The 25,333-nt window shown below is 40.4% G+C and overlaps 1 protein-coding gene across 4 annotated transcripts in view; it reads right to left on the bottom strand.

The window, feature by feature from the left end:
* Positions 1-2,733: 2,733 nt before the first annotated feature.
* PRKCZ (protein kinase C zeta) overlaps positions 2,734-25,333 on the bottom strand; it is a 62,532-nt gene continuing 39,932 nt past the window's right edge. For 3 of the 4 annotated variants that reach the window (XM_053451610.1, XM_053451613.1, XM_053451612.1), the window contains 14 exons: positions 19,498-19,583; positions 17,109-17,240; positions 15,623-15,704; positions 14,252-14,304; positions 12,877-13,065; positions 11,719-11,816; positions 10,988-11,074; positions 10,317-10,452; positions 9,775-9,862; positions 9,399-9,518; positions 8,940-9,019; positions 8,609-8,698; positions 3,981-4,096; positions 2,734-3,320 (listed from right to left, as the gene is read on the bottom strand). In XM_053451610.1, coding sequence (XP_053307585.1) covers positions 3,233-3,320; positions 3,981-4,096; positions 8,609-8,698; positions 8,940-9,019; positions 9,399-9,518; positions 9,775-9,862; positions 10,317-10,452; positions 10,988-11,074; positions 11,719-11,816; positions 12,877-13,065; positions 14,252-14,304; positions 15,623-15,704; positions 17,109-17,240; positions 19,498-19,583 — 1,445 coding nt within the window. In that variant the 3' untranslated portion in view covers positions 2,734-3,232. The remainder of the gene's footprint in view (positions 3,321-3,980; positions 4,097-8,608; positions 8,699-8,939; positions 9,020-9,398; positions 9,519-9,774; positions 9,863-10,316; positions 10,453-10,987; positions 11,075-11,718; positions 11,817-12,876; positions 13,066-14,251; positions 14,305-15,622; positions 15,705-17,108; positions 17,241-19,497; positions 19,584-25,333) is intronic. The other variant, XM_053451611.1, reaches the window with a different exon arrangement.

Here is a 25,333-nt window from a genome sequence, read left to right as displayed (position 1 = left end):
TTAAGAAACGGAGAGAATGAGATTTTCTGGACTACAGCTCGGAGGCTGAGATTCTGCTCGCTGTGAAATAATTCCACATCTGTTTAATGCCTAACATATGGCTGGCTGCCAAAGCAAACGGTATTCCTAAATGTTTAAAATACCAGTCTGGCCTTTAATATGCCTCGCCGTGCACTCCGCTGATTGTCGAGTGATAGATGAAAATAAAACCAACCCATGGAAATTCTGCTCAAACTCGATGATAAAAATTCAGGAATTATGTTGTCCAGATCCAGCTGCAAGCAGAAGAGGAATGTCTGCAGTGCCATCATTGTGTTAATATAATGATAAATATTACTTTGCTAGATTACTGAAAAACCGGTGTGTCATCAAACCTGATCAGTGCGAAACTACAGATGAATCAGTGACTTTAGCTGACGGCAAGTGCCTGGAACAGTATCCATTCCAGAGAGAGGAGATCCCATAAGAAACATGCTTGAATGTACAAGTTACTTTGTTGAGGACTTCAGAATGAACCCGGGAATAATCCCGTTCCTGACGCAGGTTTTCTCACGTTAACGTTTGAAACGAAGCGTGAGGCTAAAAGCTAAAAAGGTTACAGAGCACATAACGCAGGACGATATAGCATGTGTCCCGGTTTACAAGCGGACAGGCGCTCATTGCGGAACCCAAATCTGTGTGCTCTCTTTCCGTCAGAGTTTAGAATGTTTGCTGGGGCAGCATAGTTCTACAGTCCTTAAACTCACAACAGGGTGTATAAGGTCATTTATAAATCACATTGTATAAAAGGTAAATACATTATTATACGTCTGCCGCTGCCACGCTTCTACCCACCCCCTCTAAAACAAAAGCACCCCTCTTTTGCCATTTGAAATATGCTTTAGTGTGAAAACCCGTGAGTTCAGTCCACGCCAAGAAGTCATTGCAACGCTCTGCCCCGCTTAACAATCCACATCGGAACTTTAGCTTCTGAGGATGATCACCGGCCGATGTCTTACACGGGTCAACAGAATCCAAGACGTATACACTTTTCAGTAAAGTCTTTAATGTGCAAGAATAGAAAGGATCTCGACCGTAATGGGTTAATATACCATCTTCTGCACAATGAACTTGGTCAGCAAGGTCTGGTCATTTAAATTTACAAAACTACAAGAACGTATTTACTGTTTTACAATCATTAAATTAGCTATGATGTCATTTACTATTTCAAATAAGACAACTAGATAATTACCAGAGCAATTTTTTTTATATATATATATTTATATATATTAGTTTACCCCCCAAACCACACAATTAATTACAACCTTCATTTTCTTTAATTTATAAAACAAGAACTTTTTTTATATTAAAAAAATTCCCCCTTCAACGTGAACAAAACTTTTTTTTTTTTTCATACACTTGCATATGAGCGACAAAACTATTTGGCAGCACAGGGATGTTTGTAATGCCTTAAATTAAACGTATAAAATCAAGTATTTTCATTAATCTGTAAGCAAATATACATCCTCCCCGTTATTAAACGAAAACATCAATGTGACGTCGTACAGGACCAAGAAATCCGCGGCATCCTCTTCCCTGAAGCAGTATGGTTTGGTCTCACTGGTCGCCCATTCCGAGGGCCGATAGATAATGTTTGGAAATGGAAAATATCCTTAATTAGCTTTGTCGGGCGGCGAAATTGAAGTGACTTTTCTCTTACCCATGTTAAATCTCGATTTTTAATATATTATTCAGTTGTAAGGTACCAAAAACAAGCACATTTTCAACTTTTTTTTTGTTTTTTTTAAAAAGTGTAAACTTTACCTCAACGTGTGTGTACTTTTAGGACAATATGTGGATGGGGCGGTGGTTGGACCCTTTTTGGCCTTTGCAGGATTGAGAGATGACAATTTGTAGACTACAATATTTTAGATAATCAGTGCTAGTTTTAGGAAGAAAAAATCTGGTATTGGTTTAATTTAGTTTTTCATAAAAAGATGTTATTTTCTTTAGTGCTTAACAAAAACTTGCGAGGACAGTGTTTTGGGAAGGGTATAAAAAGTACTAAATAATTAGAGCACGGCAGAAACTTTGCAGTATTCATCCATTTTAAAGGAAAAAATCACTTAGTTAGTCTGGGTTCAGCTAGGAAGCTGACGGACCCTACACCGAGGCATAGATTTAAAGATATATGTCAGAGAAAAGGATATTGACTTTTAATTGAATTTTAAATAATTGACAGGTGGTACCAAAAAAGCATGTATCAGCTTTCTGGAAACCTGTGTGCTTGAGCAGGGGGTTAAATTAAAGGTGTATTTTTTTTTTACCTGTTAAGGCGAAGGGACATGGGTATTTTTGAAGTGGTTGAGTGGTTTGTTTTCACTGAATACAGATAAGATTAGCAAAATGTCATACAATACAAGCTAAGAGTTAGGCACATTACATTTTGGAGTTTCGGAAAGCCATTCGGTGTGCAAAATTAATTTGTTTTCTCCTCCCAATGATTTTTTTGGGGTTCTTATTGCCGTTACTACACCTGGGTTGATCTAGAATTTTAAGTGCAATATTTTGCTGTGCTATTTTTTTTAATCCCCCCTCCCACAGCCCAATCAGATTTATATTCTAATGTACAAACAAGTAAATGCCCATTACTCCTGGAACTTTTCCTGCGTAATTTATTTTCATATTGAAGCAATTCCCCTCCACTGTTAATGTATTTATTTACTATATTTATTAAAAAAAAAACCACAGCTTTTAAAACCCAATTTCGGATGCTAGATCACCAGGTATCACAGCACCAGGAATGGGAGGAGAAAAGTTTTATCAGCCCAGAGTTTCCAGTTCTTTGACCTGCTTTTATTTCTCCTCTAGTTCCCGAGGACTGGAGCGCACTGCGTCTAATGCACTAAAGGAAGCGACTTGCTTGCGTGATTGCCTGAAATAGAGTTCCTCCGCCACACACCCGCCGGGATAAGCGCACACTTTACGTAGATCCTTCGTAAGGGAGGCACTAAACGCGAATCTCTTCTGTAATTCAGCCAGAGAGTTTCCGCGTAGGTAAAGAGCGCGGCTGCCGCCCGGGGAGAATATCCACAGAAAATCTCTTGCGTGGCTGATGTTCAGCAGCAAATCTTGCAGCAGTGGACTTTATTCAGAACCTTACGCCAGTTTTCCAGCCTCGCATGCATATACTGTAGTTAAGGATACAAGTTCAAGATCGATCACGTTATTTGTCCATTGAGATAAGAGTCCTTCATACTGTCTCTTCTGTTGAAAGCAACAATGGATTTATGTATTCAAAGCCTTCAAATTCCGATTGGTCTATTCGCTTAATAACATCTCTGTAACAGAAAACAAAAGAAATACACATTCTGGTAAGACTGAACTTTGTTACAAAAAAGTATCTATAACGACTTAATCTGAGGCAGCAATGGATGTGGTCAGTGTTCCTCCTTGGCTTATATTTGGCATTAGCTCTGGTAATTAAACACAAAATGACTCAATCCTGTAAATATCCACTATTCTAACAAATGCAAAGAAATAAAAAGGGACTTCATTCTGCCCCTTTAACTGCACTACCCAGTGAATATTTTCTTTGAAAAATGTACATCTGAAATTGGGAGGGGGTAAAAAAAAACCCTAAATAGAAAAATCAAAAAAATCAAAAAAATCAATAAAAAAAAAAATCAATGGAGTCCACTAATATTGAGATTCAGCATCCATACTAACACTGGCTTCCTAACATATAAAGCACGCTACAGAGGCTGCCAAAATGAATCGAATATACCTGGGAACTATCTGCTACATAACACGGTGTCAGAGGTTTTGTTGCTGTAGCTTCACCAGGGAGAATGGTGTACAGAGCTTGACGGGGACAGCAACACTTGGCATTTCGGGTGGTGTTGGCTTTGGGTGCCCACAATCTGCTGGTGGGTCAGACCGCACAATGACCTACTCCTGACATTAGGAAAGGAGGATGAGAAGGAAATGTTCATACGTACTCGTCATCTGGTGTAAGCTGTACAGGCTCGCTGGTAAACTGCGTGTCAAAGTTTTCCAAACCGTAGTCATCTGTGATTTGGGGTTTGAAGGGAGGGGCAACTTGCTTCTTCTCCAACTAGAATAAAAGAAAGGGTAAGAAATCAGTACCCCCGCCAGGAGGGATTACAGCAACAGTGTGCTGGAGAAAACTGTTCTCCCTAACAGCCGGAATAACAGTCCATCTAGCGTACAGGAAGAAGGAAGGGAACCTAAGCAGGTTGTGGTGGTACACAAGCTTAGATCCCAATATTGTTGAATGGATTAGGGAGCGGTTCTTATCTGCCAACGCGTTCTATGTTTCCGTAGTAATATGTAACTGACGCAGGAACATGGCCAAAACTTGCTCAGGAAGAGTATGTTCTTCCTTGTATTAGGTAAGCAAACCTCGCCAGTAGCATTGTTCATAAACAGGATACAGTATTGTAGAATATAATCTGCATTCATAGGCATTTATCCATGTTCTGGGCTCTGCCATTCTAGAGAAAGCCTTATCCATGGCTCCTTTCCACCCCCACAGAATAACCTAGAACATTTCTTCGCCATCATACAGAATGCAAGCGAGAAGACAGGGGGTATTATACATGCCTCCCTACACATGCAGGGACCTATGTATGTTTGTAAAGTCACCATTTATCCCCATGGCAACCGATGGTTGATATCAGACCGCTTTTTACAAGAATCAATTTCTATATGTAATGCCCCAAAAATCTACCAGGGTCTTTTGTGCTCATTCTAATACGGAGGTCAGATGTTTTATAGAGAATATATTGTTTAGGAAGGAAAAGGCTCAAAACCTAAAGTACGAGAAGCACTGAATTCAAACATTTGGCAGGATGTTCCGACATCACGCGTTCCACCCACAGCAGACAAACATCGGGAGATAACAATACTGAGAAAATACGCAGAATTCCCTGAGAAAACGAACATTGTAGGCAAGAAATGTAAGGTGACCGGGTTTACGGACATTACGGATCACGTCCACGCACAAACATCAGCGTGTATTAGGATATTCCACAATTACTGCACGATATAGCAACCAATACAATTTCCTCCCAAAGCTAATGAATGGCTTAAATTGAAAGAAAACATCCTATTCTGGAACACAACAGGGTCAGAATAAAAGGAAATCTGTTACTCATCCAGGTTACTGGTAATGTGCTTTGTACATTCTTAATAAATCATGTATTCGCTGAAAACATCTGATCCCGGGGATATTTTAAGGAATCACGGCGGTCATGATAAATAATAGGAAGGTAGAGATGGAAAAGTCGGCATCAAAACTGTTAAAGGGAAGGTTTAACGTCCCCATATTAAAGAAGGCGGCATATTAAAAGTTCTCTGTGAACACATCTTGCGCACGGATTATAGTTGGGGAAGGGGTAAGTTTAGCAGAACCCCCCCACATGCATTTGCAAAAGCAACACCCTATAAAATTAAAGGGACCACACAGCGTTCATATGCATTAAAGTGCATGTGATGATTGGAGCGTCCCTTTAAATGACCAGCCAGTATGTTACACTGTTATCCCCCAGTACTTATTATGTTAAAGGAACCATTGCGTGAAGGTCGCACATCTTAAAGATATTACGTTTTCCCCTTTGCGTTCCTGATACGACGCTTGGCACACAGATTCGCTCTCGGAAGGCAGCGTCCCAGCGGACAGACGGCCTGTAAAGGGAACGTTACCGCCGCCCTCACTCCTGACAAAACGGTCTCGACTGGCCCTATAAACGCGCAAACGGCTACCGGCCGTATAGCCGTCACCCTGCTTTTCTCATATTGATTTATACGTCTACCGTTGTGTTCTGTGACTCCAGGCAAAGCGATAGAGACGGCATCTGGAAGCAGATGAGATTTAAACACACAAGCGGTCCCTGGGTGCCTAACTATCCTTTTATTTGCAAATGTCTCCGGTGCCTGTAGGCCTAAAGTATTCAAAGTTCTCCCTCTGCTGCTCTTTCCAATACAGAAACCTGCTTTAATACACCAATAATATCCGAGTATATGTACAAAGCTCTAACGCAATCCATTAATAGTTAAAAACTATTGACATGAATGAGAAGCGCCGGAACCCGGCCAAGCGCGCGCACAACTAATCAAAATGTCAAGGGAGCGTCTTGCGACTTCTGCATCAGTATTTGCAGAGATTTGTAGAGGCGGGAGTGATGAGAAATAAATAAGAAAATAAAAAAAAAACTGCTTCTTTAAGGCTAAAGAAAGAGGGCTTGCTTTAAATAACATTGCAGCAGTCGTGGGGTCATTTGTGGTCTTGCAGTTGCTGGGGGGCATCTAGGGTTGGGATCAGGTCATCGCTTGGAAAGCCTGCAACACGGGGGCAAAGACTAACATGGAGGGCAAACCTCAAAGTGTAAGCAACGTGCTAACCTGTTCAATGAAGAAGAAAAGCGCTAAGGCTTGTTTTTACAATGCTTTCTGGCAAAGAGTTAATCCAGGCGCACGAGGAAGACTCACAAAGTGTGTGACTCGGCCTCGCAGCACATCAGCGAAAAGTTGCTATCTGGCAACATCTGGCACAGTAACACCCGAGATCCACCACCCCTGCTGGCTACAGCTCCTTATCTAAACACGAAAGGGGATGCCGAGGAGGAAAAACAGCCCAGCGAAGTCACCAGCGGCCAATGACTTTTAAATACACAGTCACGTTCCATTCATTTGCTTGAGCGCAATACGAAAGTCTGCAGGATTTATCGGTAAATGAAGTTTGTGCCTGAATGTCACGGATGGGAATAACACGCATTGTTTACTACAAATGTAAGTGTAATTACATTTGTTTAAAGAAAGCACAGTTGATATGTGGAACATTCTACCAGTAGAAGTGGTCGATGCCAAATGAGAAATTCCAAACTCCCAGGATATCAACCACTTGATTCAGAATAATCCAGTTATGTAAGTCTGGAATGTCTGCAACTATGTTCTAGAAATGGCCTTTAGAAAACCTAAAGAGAAAGCAGAGACTCTAACCCGAACCCAATGGCCGGGATATACAGCGGAAACTCAAAGCCTCCAGGCAGATACATCCGAGCAAATTCACTCTGCAAGAGTGACAATGAGTACACGCCAAGGGCATCCAAATTACACGCAGATCTAACAGAATGTTCTTTATTAAAGACGTCCTTGTAAAGATTCGGTTTTTCATCACTAGGCTTGGAGTGCAGAATGTCAGTAATAACAGAGAAATGATTAGCACTTCCGATCACCACCACTAGAGGTCAGCATGCCACGGCCATATACAGTTTATAGCAGCGGTCCCAGCTATGTGTATGGTGGCAAGAAACATAATGCTATTGGCTAACTGAATTACATTTGATTGCAAGCTTTGGAGGCCCACTGGAAACAGGAAAAGTTCACTTGTATGTATATTTCTCTTGAGTAACTGCGCATATTACTCAACTGCAGGAATTATTATTATGAAGCACATATTTTTTCGTCAAATAAACGCTTAAGTACATCATACATGTGTGTGGAGCGCTCAAGGTCGCTTATTAATACATTCTCGACTCCAACAATCCAAACTGCAAATTAAATGTAGGAAACTAACATGTCAAAAGCTGTCTCAGGCAGCCAAATGAATGTCCTTCATAGAGGAGCTTATAATGTTTTTTAGATAGTTAGATAACCCCAACATTATTCCATAACCAAGAAACCGCAAAATAATGATACAGGAGACTTAATAAAGGGTCAGGTCCCCCAAAATGACTGAATGGTAATATGTGTTAAATATTATGAGTCAGGGACCGGTGTACTTGATTCCGTGCTACCCTGACTGCATTTACTGATCCATGCCTCAATAATCAGGTCATTACTGACACCTAGAGGATATCAGGGAAATTACACCGTGAACAGCTTTTCACGTAAAGGTAGGCACGAGCAGTTATGAGACGGGTGGGCTGTACAGAAATGACCATTTAATAGAATGTACAGTAACGCACAGAATTTCAATATAATTTCAATGTAACAGTTTATATGTGGAGGCTGCAGTTGTAGGCAGATGACATTCTCTACTATGTTTCACAATGTACCCAACTTAATAAACTAACTTTCAAGCATACCGGGACAGTGTCAGCACCAGGGAATGACGTACATCCCACACCCCTCTTACTCACCATGCTCACAGCCATTAACTCTTAGGAGACCAAAGGGAATCCCATTTGCTGAAACAGTTAAAATCTACAGAGTGCAGTTTGATAGGACTCGCCAAAGCTGGGGTACTTTGATCTAGTGGCGGGCTTTTAAATATATGACCACATAGTGTGACAAAATCCCCAATATTTATGCCGTAGGCTGTATTTTTTTGAATGGTATTTGCTGGTTATGCAGTGAATTCTCTCTTTGTTTTGTGTAATTATTGGTTATTATTCTTGCAGGAACACAGGATTTATCATTCTTATGCTTTTTAGGTTGTACGCTTTTCCTTTTGTATATTTTTTGCGCTACTGAACTATTGCACATTGGTCGAGGCACCGGATGCTTAAGAGACAGTGAATGACATCAGACTGACAGACTGCTCTTCAGGAATCACAGACATTGATACGTATTAAACACTAATCACCCTCAACCGATGACTCACCATATCCCAGTCTATGCTGCGGAAAAAGGTGTGAGATTTGATATCTGAGAACCCGGTCTGAGGCTGGCATCCAAGCCTATCTTTGGGATCCTGAATACAAACAGATCAAACACATTTGTGTTAATGTTACGTAATTGCAAATCTCATCAGTTTTAGAGCTAACCATAGCCATAATGTTTTCTTTTTTGTTACCAACTACTTCTTGTATGCAAACCTACCGTGCTATTCAAGCCACATACCTACATGTAAATAAAACTGACAGAGAAACAGATCTATGTCTGCACCCTTTTATTTAAACACATGTCCTACATTTAAGTAAAATACAACTTACCTTGTTTAAAAATCCTTTTAAGACATTGGATGCTTTAACAGAGAGTATTCTTGGGATCCGAATTGGCTTCTCCAGGATAACTGTTCATATATGAAAAATTACATTTCTCAGAATCCCTGAATTACAGTTAATAATACGGTTCTAAAACAAATGCACAATGGCAGGCCAGATATTTGAATGTAATTATATATATATATATATATATAAAAAGAAACTTGTGCCAACATTATACCAGAGCGGCACGATCCCGGCATCAATTCACACAGAATAACAAAATACACTGTTTCAGTGTAAAAATTCCTTTATATACTATAAATTACTGGCTAAAAAAGTAGACATTTTTATATACTGCCTATAATCACATTTCAAGTGAAAAAGAATTGCTTATTCGTTCATTACGAAGACACAAATATGTGTGCACACAGAGCCAGGCGAATAATAGATTTGATTTAATCTAACCTTGGAAAAGGTAATCTTCAGTGTTCATATCCGGGTTGTCGGTAATGATATCGAAAGGAGACCTTCCAGCCATCATCTCAAACATCAGGACGCCCAGTGCCCACCAGTCCACGCTGAAACCTGCCAAGTTGCACATTAATCTTTATGCATGTAGCTTGCTAAACACAGGGAGCATATGGTTTTTGTGTTAATTGCTCATTAATGTCAAGACCTTCAAAAATGAAGAGACACATGAAAAAAAGCTTAGAGAATGTATTGAGTAATGAGCAGATGATACATTTCTCCTGAGAGTATCAATGCCGTCTCTCCCTTGTAGCTGGGATTAAACTATTAAAGATCACTTCTAGGTTATTTGGCACTCGTTGTGAGCACTTACCATACTCTTCTCCCCGCAGGATCTCGGGGGCAATGTAATTTGGAGTGCCACAGAAAGTGCTTGTAGTGTCACCAGGCCCCAAGCCCTCCTGCAAAAGACGGACGCCCCTCTAATTAACCATCAAAACAACTTGGAGTAGAATCCGATACAAGTAGGACTGAAGGCGTACTAACTATGGCATGTCATCTATTTATTTTTGCTCATTTCATATTTGTATTTAAATTAAACCGTTTTATTAAACAATGCATAATGTATTGAATGTGATGTAACACACTCCAGTTGACAAACCAACACATAATGTCAGGTAATGATGGCCCGATTTGCATCTTTAAATATGACTGCCATTGTGTTCCAGCACCTGTCTGAAACAGGACATGTCTCCCATTTGAGTGTTCAGTATTAGAAGCCCCTGAGTAAAATATATAAACGACAACTGTCCTGTAGAATTTCTTCTGCTAAAAACTCTAACAACGAAGGTGGCTGCGGAGGTTAAGGTTGGTGTGTCCATACTCGGTGCATTAAACTGGGCATCTTTTGCTCACCTTGCACATTCCATAATCTGTTAATTTAATGTGGCCCTCGGCATCCAACAGGACATTGTCCAGCTTCAGGTCTCTGTAGATGATTCCTCGCTCGTGCAGGAAATTCAGAGCGATACAGATTTCAGCAGCATAAAACCTGGGGGGGGGAAGGGAAATTAGCAATAGGAGTCTACGGAGGAACCATGAGTAAAACATCAAACGTTGGTATATAGTAACTTACATTATGTGTTTTGTTACAATAGCATATTGTGGCTTTTTCCACAAATGGTATAATGGTCTACATCTAACCAATGAACATCAAAAAAATATGCCTACAGTGTCTTCTAGCAATGGGAAGAATGATCTCAAACCGTTCTCCGTGATAAAGCCCACAGGATGACTATAGTCTCCATCGAGCAAGGAAAATGCATATTCGATTTTACATATGAGGCACTACCATAAAATAACAGAAGAATAGCACTGGACTTGCAATATATCGCTACTTGTCTTCGCTTTCGTCGGAAGAAGAGACCTTGCTAGTCCAGAAAGTTATTTTTCTACACTGGCTCAATAAAAAATATCAACTTTGACTGTCACACCGATATATCTCAAAAGCCCTACTTAGACCTTGAGATGCAAACTTGGAAGTAGATGAACAGCTGAACAATGCAACTAGAAACAAAACCATGTACCTGGCGTGTTCCTCAGGGAGTTTTCTTTGCCGTTGCATATGAAACATGAGGTCTCCTCCATTCACGTATTCTATAACCAAAAATAACCTAAAAATAAGGAGGGTGGGTGAAATTAACAAATAGAAAAATAACTAGTAGTCAGAAAGCGCATGAGCCATCTCTCAGATATATTTCACCTTCAAGATGATAAAATCAGAGGTATTATATCAAAGATTTATTGATTTTTTGTGAGGCTGTTCTTATGAGACAGGCCTGTCGCTATTTAAGGTCACTTACTAGGAAAACCAACTGGCAAAGTAATCCGTTATCACAGCTTAGTTTACCAAAACTCTGTGTAATTAACATGTTAATGTTACCAAAATGGGGCTCTGGGACCCACACCATGGGCAAGGCTGTGGAAGCTTAATTATGGTCTATGGCCTTCCATGCCCATCAACAGAAGAGGTCCTGTTGAGTAATATACACGAAAGGACAGCATCACCGGAGCAAGGCCACTACATCTCTTCCCCTGTTACATACAGCACCTCCAACTTGGGAGGCGAGTTTCCATTACTAAGCCATACTTACGTAGGAATACAAATACTTTCTGCATGTAAAGAAACACTTTCCTCCACAATCTCTCCTTAAAGGTTATTGATAATATTGCACATTTATTGAAAAATGAGATGCTATTGCACAATATCGCTACGGAATCTGCCCAGGCTCGATAATCTAATAATAATACTATTTACCGACTCGGCGTCTGAAAACAGGAGTGTAGCCCAACCAGAAAAGGATTATTGGACGCTTGTTCGAATACGTGCTTCTCTGTCTGCACCCAGTCAATATCCTGGAAGTGAGAACATCACCTTTAATAATAATAATAATAATAATAATAATCTAAAATTCCACTAATATCAGAATGGAAAAATCCTACCAACAATCCTGAAAGACAAATTTGTAATTTGAGGTCGCTTGCGGTTTCAGTACACGCCTTCCATGAAAAGATGGATCATGGGGACAATGCGTCTTTATTAAGTGGATGATTTGTCAGTTTTGAGATAACCGAAGCAATAATCTATAGAATAGCTCTATACTCATTCTGGAATATATGTAAAAATCAGTCATAATTTAACACTTTTTAGTGGGCAGCATATCAGAGGCATGGCTTGGCTTTATAAGACCTTGAAATCTGTGTTTTAATTGTGTTGCATTAGAAAAAAAAGAATTCTGAAATGTAGAACCTTGCGTTACACTCATACACATCAAAAGAGAGATATTAGTGGGGTGACCTGGGTCTCAAAAAGGACCAATATTATACTTGGAAGGTTTGCCAATGCATAGACTTTCCATAGAACCAGGTTACACAGGTCCTGCAGGATACACAATCCATAGGTGTCAGCTTTTATATATGTTGGCTGATAACGCAAGTGTGTAAAGAGCCGATATGAGCTGATTTAAGATCACATTCTCCCAAAAACCAAGGCAACTATAGAACAGCTTCTGGGATTGACTCCTTCCACTGTGTTATACACTCCGCCATAGCAAGCCTTGCTTGCCAGCATACATTTTGTTCTGAACACACACTTCTTATAAACAGCTATTCAGCACAGTATTGAGCAGACAAAGCATTAATCAAATTTGATTAGAATACGATGTGTATAGCTTGCAAGTGCTAAAGTGCCGATTGTCTGCTTAGCTAAGAGCACATAAAGACAGCTAGTGGAGCTGTGACCATAGCTTAGAGGAGAAGGCCAGAAGACTTATAGCTGACCTTAACTAAACACTAAAAAGACTCTACGTTATCTGGCCAGAAGACCCTAAGCGGTGGGACGGTGAGGGAAATCCAGAACCACAAATATGTTTTTTTTACTGCAGCCAAACCAAGGATTTGAAAGACCGTTATGTACCTCGTCGTCATGCACGAGTTCCTTCTTCACCACCTTCATGGCATAGGCTTGGTCGTTTTTTTTTAACCGCACCAGAAGAACTTTGGCGTAGCTACCCCTGCCAATCACACGAATAAGATCGAAGTCCTGAAGTCCCAGGCCCTGTGAAATTTTTATTCCGTCCATTCCATCGATAACAGGCTTGAGGTCCTGCAATCGGTAGGGAAGATGTGATAACGTGTACATGTCACGAAATACCATTTAAAGCTTTATTAAACGGGTCTAAAACATTTAGATTTCGTATTGGAGGAAGAAGACATGCATATTTATTATATATACACACATATACAGATTTACTTTTAATTATTCCTGATGCCAGAACCCTCCCTCTTTGGGGAGTGGCTTGGAAAGGGGCGGGGAAAGCCACATGTGGCTTCAGATACCTTAAATTAGCTTGGGGTGAAAGGGGAAAAGTGGCAAAACGCTGTTATCCAACACAGAACCGCGACCCGGAAACCCGGAGGAATGGTGCTTGACCCAGAGACTCCGGGGGAAACATGGAGGGTTCCAAGGTGACTATTAATCACATCTGGACACCTACGAGGCCTGTCACTTACTATTAGAACAATTAAGTTCCCACTATTTATCCCACTACTGTTATAAAACAGCATTGTTGAGTTACAAGATTAGGGCTAAACATTGAACCACTAGATGGAAAATAAATTATAATAGTTACTTTATGTTTCTTAATATTAATAAAGTTATTCAGATGCAATTAGCAGAACTGTGTTGGCTGTGAGACTTGTGCACTTAGCATAAAAATAACAGCCAATCCATAAAAACGGAAACTAATCTAAACGTATGGAAGAATACGAAGGGCAAACGGATCAATACTATACAGACCATGTCTAAGAGATGTGCCGACAGTAAAGCTCACCAAAGGAACACAAGTCATGGCTTCAAAAAGTGGTACAGATCTAGGTTTTTCTTTAATTGCTTATTGATTTTTTTTTTTTTTTGGGGGGGGGGGGTCATGGGACTTCCAATCCAGCCCAGGAACAAATCAAAATCTACTTCATTTCTCAATAATCTAACGTACAATGTATGTCTCACCTTCTACAGGGAACCCGACCCCCGTGCCAAGCTAGCACACTAACGGGTTGGGGGCCACACTGCGGTTCTGTGGTATAGATCAACTTGTATTATAGGGGTTTCCAGTCTTGAGGGCAAGTAAAAGGGCAGGTTTAAAGGGGCAGCCATATCCAGTCCATAAACTAAACCATGTCTGTGTGCTACCGCGAGCGACCAGCGTTACACTTAGAAAGCTTTTGAAAAAATAATCTTAGGTCAGAGGAGGGACATGAGAACACAAAGTCCGTAAGATTGCCTCCCTTACCTCAGAGTTATCCTTGCGGGTCTCAATTTTTCGAGGTGGAGGGATAATGGAAACTAGGAGGAAAGTCAGAGAATTAGATACACACCAGTTACACCAATCCTTACTTTACATGCAATCCCTACACACCTGTAGCTTTAAAGATCCAGGACCCATTGCTGAAAGATCACCACATCTCACAGTTGTTGGCCAATTCCCTTCACTTACATGCACAATGTCTCAAGGCACACATGTTTTTAATAGCTATTCTTCTTATTTCAGTGTCTAAACACCCCATTTAGCCAACATGTAAAATGTAATAATCGGAAGCAGAGCGACAGGTCTCCTAAATGTGAACATTTTTAACGAGATCAACACCTTTAGCAGATTTGTACCCCACCATCAGTAGGGTACCAAAATACAATATAACTATAACGAGAAGATGACGCCGGAAGGGCTTGTGTGTTTAGTAATTTAGTTTTGGCCTATTAGGAACATGGATAGGATACTCATTGAATGCTCATTTTTACAAGAATAATGTCCCTATAGTAATCTTATTATTAAGGCAGGAAACCCAAATTAGATTATGAACGGAAGGCTCTTTATTAGTTAAATGTACTTCATACAGCTACATGCCTTTTGCTAGTATATGTCTGGGTCCTCCTCATTATTCATATTATAGCAGCTGTTATTAAACACAGACCACAAGCATCTGGCCACAAAATCCCCTGGGTTAGCATTAGAGGAAGAACAGACATCCTTTATGTACATGTAACAAGACATGATGTCCCAGACCCCCGAGATGCGGGAGCTCTTCGCGGTATAAAACTATACGAGGACAACATTTCCAGCCCCCTACCTCATAATAAAATGATATAAACAAAACATTTTGCATCTGTGTAGTCCAAACTACAAATCTAAAAGAAAGGACCTTTTTAATGTATATTTTACCTGTCAGTGTAAAAACAATAATACAATTACTGAAAAAGCTGCATTTGACATAAAAGTGCTATAAAGTACCATATGGCTAAATATTTTTTAAAAAATAGCTTTGATATGTCCTATATTATCTGAACATTTAAAATAAATCTGCAGTATATGTTCATTAGTGAAGCCAAGAAGTGCTCATTCAGCAATGAACACAAGTTAGATTGCGGGGCCATGTGACAAGCCACAGACTTGTCACATTTTAATTTGCAAAGATCTCTGTTATCAAAAAGGACAATTCTACCACAAAAAAAAAATAAAAAAAAAAATATATATATATATATATATATATATATATATATATATATATATATATACATACACACACACATATATACACATATACATGCACACACACACACACACACACACACACACATTAATTTAACAAGCCAAAGCCAAACCTACTTCCATCGGTTTCTTCAGAGGGAAGGTCAACGTCATTGCCTTTTTCGTCTATGTGCGGCTCCTGGAAAGGCATGACCGAATCCTGTTTTGAATACACACAATCCGCAGGTTAACATTTCGAGATGGCTCTGAGCCGCTCGCTCTCGTTGAGGCCTCGATTCCTGACAGACAAGGTTTCTCTGCGCTTCCCTTGCCGTTCCAGACATTATATTAATGCGCTGGGCCTCGTCACGACAATGAAACGCTCAAAAAATATCTTGAAATCATTTAGAAGAGGTTCATGCTCTGCCAGATATAAGAGCAGGAGGAGTACGTGGACTGCATTTAAAGCTCCTCGTCTGCTCCTTAGCAGGGCTCATCACAGCGGCTGCTGCTCCGAGTGCACATCTTGATTATTAATGAACTTTAACCCATGCTGTTCTTCTTCAATACTGGACGGATCTATCACCGTTCTTACACATAAAATTCACATACAAGTTTTGTTTCAATTAACTTAAAACAGTTTAAAAGGTTTGGTTACCTGTATCGGGTCACGTGTTGTGTATTTATTATTAGGATAATAATAGGATACAGTTTTCTCATTTATGTGTGATCACGTACCCCATGCAGCCTCTATATTAGAGTCTTAATTTCATAGCACCTAGCCAAAACGCTTCAATAGGGCCCTGGACAACACTGGTCTAGGTCAATAATGTAATTTTTTTTAAATGGTAACATGTAAAGGTTTTAGTTCTTACAGACCACAGAATAACTCTGCTCATACACCCTGTGACCAATTCACTTGGTTATTTAATTGCTACAAACTTTATGCTTCGTCCTGACACAAATCAGAGGTGTAAATGATTATTTATGCATTACATTAAAATATTGTTATAGTAGATAACGTGTGTGTAAACAAAGTATTAAAATGCCTACATATACATAAAACACATATATACATACACACACACTTCTGCTACATTGTGAATGAGTGGTCTAAGAGCAGGAATGTAATTTAATTGATTCACTGGGCTTTAACAAAATCTATTCACTAAAGGGAGAGTTGTCAGGAGAGATATGGTTTCCAGGGCTGGCCTTGTATAATATATATAGCTAAATTGAATTGTACAGCCTCTTCGCTCATTGAATTATACATTATACTGAGCCAGCTCAGGGCTTCTTACCCTTTATAATCAAAGTGAATCAAAGGAGTTAAACCTGCAACCTCCTACCAATTCTCCCTTTAGTGAATAAACCTCAACGGCACTTGTGAGTTTTAGGCTATTTATGTATCGAAGTACCCTATCGTTTGCAAAAAACAATGTTTGCACGAATCTGAAGGTGCGGTAATTGACAGGACCCTGCTGTGTTCCATACATAAGGAGCAGCTTGGTACTAGGAGAACGAAGTGAGCATAGATTCTAGAACACTGATAGATCTTGACGTCCGGGTCTGTTGAGTATATGATACAACCTATTGCCAGTTCGGCTAATTTAATGAGACTTACCATATGCTTTTTACAGGTCAGAGGAACGAGCACGTGACAGCGTTTATGGACAAGCAGTTTGCAGTTGATACACTTGTAGCCTTGCCTTCCAAGACCCCATATCCTTTCACTGCACTGGCCACAGTAGGCTTTCTGAAAGCACACAGCACAATAGAACGCACATTATGATCGTGAATACGCTAAAGGTTACTTTATGCCTAGACACCAAAACAAAAGGCATGCTCAGAAATCAAAGGAGGAAAAATGAGGCTATGCCAAGTTAACCACGTAAAAAAGCAAAATGTCATTTAACATGCAATGTACTGAAAATATAACAGGAAAACAAAGTGCCCTTGGCAGGCCTTTCACGAACGGTATTGTTATCCTACAATCTAGCAGAACAGGGAATGAATGGACTCCGCTAGGAGGATAACATCCATAGTCTCTGCACTAATGGTCATTCCATTTTACTTTACAGATGATGCCTGATCTTGTCGATTTAAATGGGGTTACATTAGAGCGGTGAATAGAGGGCTGCTTTGTTCATGTGTGGGGGGCCTATTCTGAGCATATGTGCGGCTACTGCTGGGGAATTCAAGGTTAACAACGTGTTCCGACATTCAGAGAGACAGAACAATGCAGCGCTAACATGAATGCACTTAAAGTTCATCAGTACTGATAAAGTAACTGCGATCAATACACTTTTTTCTACAGACAGTATATACCAGAGATACACTGGTCACCTTGGCAGCCATGTGCAAATGGACATCCAGTTATGAGGTGCATGTATATGTTTACACACTTGTGTAAATATTGTGTTCCATGTGGCCCCCTAAATAGATACACAGGAGTCTTGTACATTTGCCTCTACTTGGCTATCCCTGGGACCCTTCCAATTCTTCAGCCCTTCTCGGCTGGGAGGTATTTAGCTGTGCCCACCACCCACCAGCTTCTCCTCTTTCCTCAGCCTCATGCTGCGGGCCCTACATTCCCTCGGAGATGGGGGGGGGCACGATGCAAACTCCCAGGTATGACAATAGCAATACGCCCATTTCTGTAACCAAAGATATCTAATCTCGGATATAGTTTTTTGGGCCCTTTAAATTCTACTTTCCTCTTTGCCAACATGATAGAACACAGTGCATACGATGAGAGCAGACTAGGCTTTAGCAACCCTGTTACCATGGCAACAACAGAAACTCTATCCAAAAAAGGTTTAAAAAAAGAGTATGTGAGTTTCACATGTTAAGATATATCGGAGAGTGAGCTTAACACATTTATTGGTGGTCTCCATTCAAGCATGGAACTGCCGAGCAATCACCCCCCCATAGCGGAGCATAGTCTTTTCTCTCTCACAAAAAGCCAGGAGCAGCCTGCCGAAAAGGCTAACCCCGTGCCCAGGCCTTACACACCAACGGAACGAAAATCGTGTGTCTGCTTTATGTGACCGTGGCATTATGTTGCAGCGCACCAATAGGGTACCGCTACCGGCCTGGGGAGATAAGAATTGCAACAGCATTCAAAGTCTTTGTAAATCGACATTTCTGTGAAACAAAGTTACTTGCTGCCACTAGGCGCTGCAATTACCTATAGTCAATACCATACCAAATTAATGTTAGATTCCCCCTATTTTTAAATGACCTGCTGTAACATGTGGCACCGTGTGGCTTAGATTAAGTGGTTGTCTACTGCACTAACCCCGACATCAGCATAATCCATACACATAATGCAACACAGAATCATTAAAGAGTTTTCAAAATTAAGTTTGTTTGATTAAACAGAGTCCATCGTCCTGCAAAGTAAAATTCTGTGTGATGTGTGATGTACGCTGCTGTAAGGGGACAGAGGAGCCAACTCCTATAATCCGGCTTCGTGACAACTCAGTAGCCTCGTATTTGTGCTTCGATTTCATTTAAAATTGATGAGCGTCTTAATGAAGCAACAATACAGGAGCAGGAAAAAGTGATTGAAAGGAAACTACTTCTCAAAATTGCTGCCTCGCCCTCTCAAAAATATAAGAGTCGACCTAATGAGAGCGTATATTGCATGAGTTCGAAGGTAGCCATTACTCCACAAAGAAATCATTTTGCATCGTACACCATAAGGCTGAACGACAGCCAAGAAATCATTTGTAGAAACAAACGGCTGCATCTAGAGAACACATTTTAATAAGCATTGTGTGGTTGTTAGCAGCATCTAAGTGGAGATTAAATTGTTGTTGCATCCTATTCTATAGGCTGTAATTTTTATACAATGTTAATACGTGTAATAATAGAACATAAGAGATACAATACACTAAAATATACACAGATATATGTCTGTGTTGCCCTTCTGTACAGACCCGAAGCAATCGCTGGACACACAAAGCAGCTCAGAGACTCTAAAGGCATCCTTTTCATCTGGTACTCACTCTGTTAAAGCGTTTGGCTTGAAACAGATGCCCATTCACTCGGTAGAGCTTCCTCCATCTTCTGGCCCCTCGACGGTAGATGGATTCTAGGAAGAAAATAAATGTGTAAATTAGCAGCATGCTAAGTCAGCGGTGCCAGGCACACAACTGCAGGCTGCCTGCGACAGAGGAAACAATTCGCCTTTTTTCCCCCCTAATAATCAGTGCTTGCGAGATCACTTCTGTAACGGAGCTTTTCCATGACAGGTTCCAGATGAAGCTCTTTCAGCAAACGCTTCTTTCTTCCTTCCAACACCCTTCCCCTCCCACATCCTCACATGACTGTATTCTAGCTACGGGCCTTTCCGAGAGTCTTCTCGCTGGGGGAAAAACAGGTGAAATGGGAAAAGGCAAGGGCTTTAAAGGGTACAGCATGTCTGCTGTCCTTATTCTATACCTTCACATAGGATTCACCATCATGTTTATAGCAGCCCAGTGCGGATCTTACGGTTAGGTGGCTCCTGTCTGGGCTGCTTGCTTGTTACCCCCCTTGTGCTTAAATGGATGCAAAGAGATAAATCTATGTCTTTGATGACACCTGAGCAGCTAAGTCGTAAGGCAAGATATAAAATGTATAGCGCCTCGTGTCACCAGCCTTTTTTTAGGTGTACAGTATTATGGAGTATGGCAGCAGGGGCAGCCATCTTTGTTCTCCTACCACGGCTGTTCTAACAATAGAGTCGACAGAGCTTTAGGTGGCGCTACCATATTATTTACTTACCATTCCCATGAATCAACAGGAACCCCTTTTAAGGATAACAGGATAAGATGTCTAACTATTACTTAACATGTTGCATCCTTGTATTTTTGTTTCAATCTATTAAGTTGTACCGGTTCACCCATTGTCCCTTTAAACCTAGAGCCACATTTCTGCACATCTTCGGGCCATGAGCATCATACAAAGATGGAGCCTGCCCGAGGGCCAAAACATCTTATGTGCATGATGGACCTCGCGGACTCTGGGGAGGAAAGCACTTCACGGTCTTACTAATACGTACACGCGGCATCACAGTTTTTTTGTGGGGTAGTAGTCTAAAACCAGAGGGCCAGATGGTTACATGTGATGTAAGGAAGTTTTATTTTACTGAGAGGGTGGCAGATAAGCATAACCGTCTCTCATCGGTGGTAGAGGCTAATAAACTAAGATTTAATTTAAACAGGCATGGTGATAGGCATGAAGCTACCCTGAATCTAAGACAGGATCAAGGACTGATTACGGTCTACATCAGGGACTAGATGGGCAGACTAGACGGGCCCAATGGGTCTGATCGGCTGTCAAATTTTGTTTGTATGTTTTAATTCTCAAACGTTTAGTAACTAATGGGCTACCAGACTGTGGCTGAGATACCGTCAGGCTTCTGTTCCAAGTTAGAAACACAGAGATCGCCAACGTTTAGAGTTTTGCTCATAAAAGTACTACAGTGTATTAATCATATCCTCCAGTATCGGCATCGCTTTACTTAAGGAATGTTAAGTAACCATTTCACTCATAATGCAGGTTCTTGGTATCTGCTCAGAAATCATTGTTTTGTTAAATTTCCTAACATCGTCCAAAAGCATATGCAAAGTGTCTGATGTCTAACCGTAATAGCACAAAAGACTGCGCATGCTAATCAGCACTGTCACATTTCTCCTTTTACTATTTGCATCTATCTTTATATGCCACGTTAATCAAACTCTTAATTATTCATATAAAAATCACTTCCTATACGTGTTCTGTTGGGGGGGCTGGCATCTCGCTGTCACATCCCACTTTGTAAATCGCTGTCCTGTCTTAAGATAATTGTCACAATAACCTAATGAATAAAGCTCATGCGCAGGCTGTTACAACGCAGCACGTAGAGCCCTGGAAGCGCGATTCGGGTTGCTTGGGCTGATAGGCGTACACTCATGCAATATTCAAGGTAGGACTGATGGGAAAGAAAGACAAAGAGGGATCTTGGGAAATGATGAAGATCTGCATGGCGTAGAAAATTAAACCTAAATAAGTGGCCATTAAATAAAAACCAGTGAGTAGGAAGTCAGCGCTGGATTCAATAACTGTTTATCTTTCTTGTGATCGCTCACTATCGGCCACCTGACAGAGCCAGCAGTCAATCGACTTATCAAAGGATCATAAACATTTGCCTATGAAGAGGAAAGTCTTTATTTCATTTATTTAATCACCCCGCAGATCACAAAATAATCGTGGGTTCCCAGATTAAGCCAGGCATCTTAAAATCCACACGACCAATTGAAGTGTGTTGTGGATTTATAGTTTGGAATCTCATTCTTGACATTTTCATATAAAAATATATTTCTTAATAAATAAAAAGTTTATTTAGTAAAAAAAAATCCACAAAACCATACATATCGGAGAAGTGCCTTCCACAGCAAGGCTAGAGGGACATCCACACCAAAACTACAGTGACGTTTATCAGGGAAAGGAGAAGAGCAGGAAGCTGCCGTTAGGAATATTAATTTACGCTTCTTTCAGCGGTCAGAACACAAAGATGGAACTCCAAATGTTATGCAATTAGTTGGAAAGAATTAAATTTGATTGAAATAAAACAAAATATATATCATGCCGCTATGCATTTTTAATTCCGCAGCTGCTAATTGATTGCAACAATAAGGGCCCTTCACCATGCATAGTGCAAACGGCCGGGGGAAACGCTAGGCGCTCACCTGCAAACTGCAGCTTTAGTGAATAAACAGCGCGATGACCAGAAATCACACCCGAAACGTGCGCTTCTGTCTTGTAGAGCAGCACGATATCTCGCAGGACACCGGGGAACATGCCCTTCGCTGAATAATCTCACTCAAGGTTAAATAACTGCTATCCCACAATATGCGCTCTGTCTGGGCGAGGAAGACAGCGGCGTGGGGACGGCGAGCAGCCCCTGCTCATATCTCTATGTGAAACAGAAATAAAACACCCTGTACTGAGAATACTCTACAATGAATACAGCCGGGGCGGAAAAAAAGACAAAAAATATAACCCACACTGCTTTGGTGTTATTACTAGTCAAAAAAAGTACAAACAAACCTAAAATGATTTTAAAAGCTTGATATGCGGCTGCCAGGAGGTGATTTTGGTAAAAGAGCGGCTTCTCAGCTAATTAAATTACCGTTTAGATTAGGAGCCAGTAAAAAATGGTCTCTCTGCTGCTATATTAAATATTAACGCAGAACAACTACAGAAATGAACTGCCGTGGCTTTTGTTTTTAGCCTCCTCTTCCCTAGAACGGACCATTCACATATATACAGTAGCTATACATTCACATATACATATATACATGCAATAATGTATTTAGCCCGTATCATATAGCTGGTCAGTTCTCTGGTAACACTGCACTAATCACCTCATTAATGAGAGGAGTAATGTCGTAATGGGATCAGACAGCATACACAAAGCCCACCGAGAAATAAGGTTTCCGGAACGATGCCCCAAATCACGCATAATCAATTTCAATATCTGCCAATGCCACAGGGTCTGTTTAAAGGGAGATGAAATCATAATAGATACATGTCTTTTGTTACTATTATTCTACCTTATAGTTGATATTTTTGTTTATGTCAGTTTATTATTTATTAGTTTATATTTATTATTTTAGTTTATTTTGTTATTATCACAAGAAGAGCAAGTCGCAGCTGCATCGTTACCATAGTATGCTATGATTGGGGTTGTTACGCAGTCGCAAGGCAGCTAATAATGCCCCATTTATTCATGTATTATGTGGGAGGGGCTTAGGCTGAAACTGGGAGGAGCATTCTTGAGGAATCTAGTCAAAAGGGGTCAGATGTCATTAGAAATGGGTGGGTTATAGCTGAAACACTTTGCCTCCCGTGCCCCCCCCCAAAATAATACTTCTCAACGAGTCCGCTACCCACGTAGTGTAAATCTTCCATATTTATGACAGATTTGCCCTGTAGATGGGGAGTCGCTCAATCAGACATATATACATTGATGAAATTAGAAGTGTTGATGCTTTTCCTCTGGAGGTCTATTAATAGAATGGCCACTCTGGATTTAACTATTCTTGTTTCTATGGCAACGTGGTGTCTTAACAGCTTGACTGGTGCGAAACCGTATATATTATCTGTTTTTGGTATATTTCTATTTTCTGTGATTTGGTCATAGAGATTAAAGTGTCAGCTAAATTATTTAACAAACTCAAAATAGCCAGGAGTTCCTTCAAAAACGAGCACAAACAGCTCCAGGAAGCAATCGGCTCTGAAACTTTTTCAGGATTACTTCACAATGCCTGGAATTCTTTTAGAATAATATGAATGTCTCCTATATCAACAGCTATATTGCGAGCACACCCCACCACCACAACTCCCACCTCGCTGTAACCTTAATGCAATCTCACTTGTCCACCCACAACGGATTACACAACACGATCCATAACCCTTACTGACAAACCGGATTATAAATCAAAAAACCTTTGGGATTTTCATGTTCTGCAAAAAAGCAGCTTGAGTTACGGTGTGAAATCATTAAAGTAGGTATATAACACCGCAGACATGGTACCTGCGCCTTCGCTAACCTCGGAATCACATACGCTTGGTTTTAGAGATAATCCCGTCACACCCGATGGCAGAGAGTGACCGTGAAATCTCATCTCCAATAGCTCTCTCTATTCCTGAAGAGTTGGTGAAACGAGGGTCAACGGTAACTTCTGCCACGTGACACATAATAGCCACAAAGCCTACACAAAGTAACACGTACGAAACACACAGACTCAGAAGAAGGCCGGACACATATAGGAGCCACGGCTCGGCACCTAACTTTTTGAGCTGGAGTAAAAAAAAAATAATAATAATAATAATAATAAAAAAAAAGCTTGTCGATCCCTGGCCAAGATCCCCTAGGTTTGGTAGCCAAATAATTCTAAGAGTCTATATTGTAATATAACATACTGATGGGTAAGATTTAACTCAGTCTCGGTATACCATCCAAAGTGGTATCTGAAAACTCATGTGACTACATATCGTTACCTTCGACTAAGAACTCTATCTTGGTCTGATAATAAAATTATATTAAACAAATACTTCTAGAAATGAGATCAACTCAGTGTAAAGCTCTACCCATCTCCAACTACCCCCTGGAGAAAGCAGAGGCAGGTAAAACACTGTTTGATGTGAAGTACTTGGCATTAAAGGGCGCATTCCACTGGCACTGCCTCCGTGTCTTTACAAGAAGCATTTAAAACCCGAAGTTGGTATTAGCTCAACAACTTTGCGTGGGCATTATGGCCGTATTTATGATGGTTGATCTATACCGCAATCTACCGGACTTCTAGAAATCTCAAAAAAAAAAAAAAAAAAGAAAAAAAAAAAAAAACACTAAATAAATAAATGGAAAAAAAAAAGAAATCCAGGAAAAAACTTCTCAGCAAACCGATTTGTAGACAATAGTATATATTTATGTAAGATGTCAGATTTTCTCTACAGGTGATAAATTCAAAAAATTTTTAAAGGGGGGAAATCCTGATTTTGAGAGTACGTGAACATTACATTTGAGCTCAGATAAACGTAGAAAGTTCTTCAACCGTGACAAGTCATGCTAGTAAAATTTGCGATATTCTCCCACAATATCTGACTGCTGCAAAAAAAAAAAAAAAAAAAAAAGCCAGAACAATTATAAAAAACATCCTTACCAGCCCCTTCAACAACCACCCACCCACCCAATCACCCCCACACCGATGAGATGGCCGCGGCTATTCTAAACGATCAGTGGGTGTAAAATCACGCAGAGGATGACGCGCTGCTACTGATAAATACAAGATCACATTTAATTTACCAATATAA

This window comes from Spea bombifrons, chromosome 12 (genome assembly GCF_027358695.1).
Source record: "Spea bombifrons isolate aSpeBom1 chromosome 12, aSpeBom1.2.pri, whole genome shotgun sequence".
In the NCBI taxonomy this organism is placed as follows: Eukaryota; Metazoa; Chordata; class Amphibia; order Anura; family Pelobatidae; genus Spea; species Spea bombifrons.
This window is presented reverse-complemented; position numbering and strand designations above follow the sequence as displayed.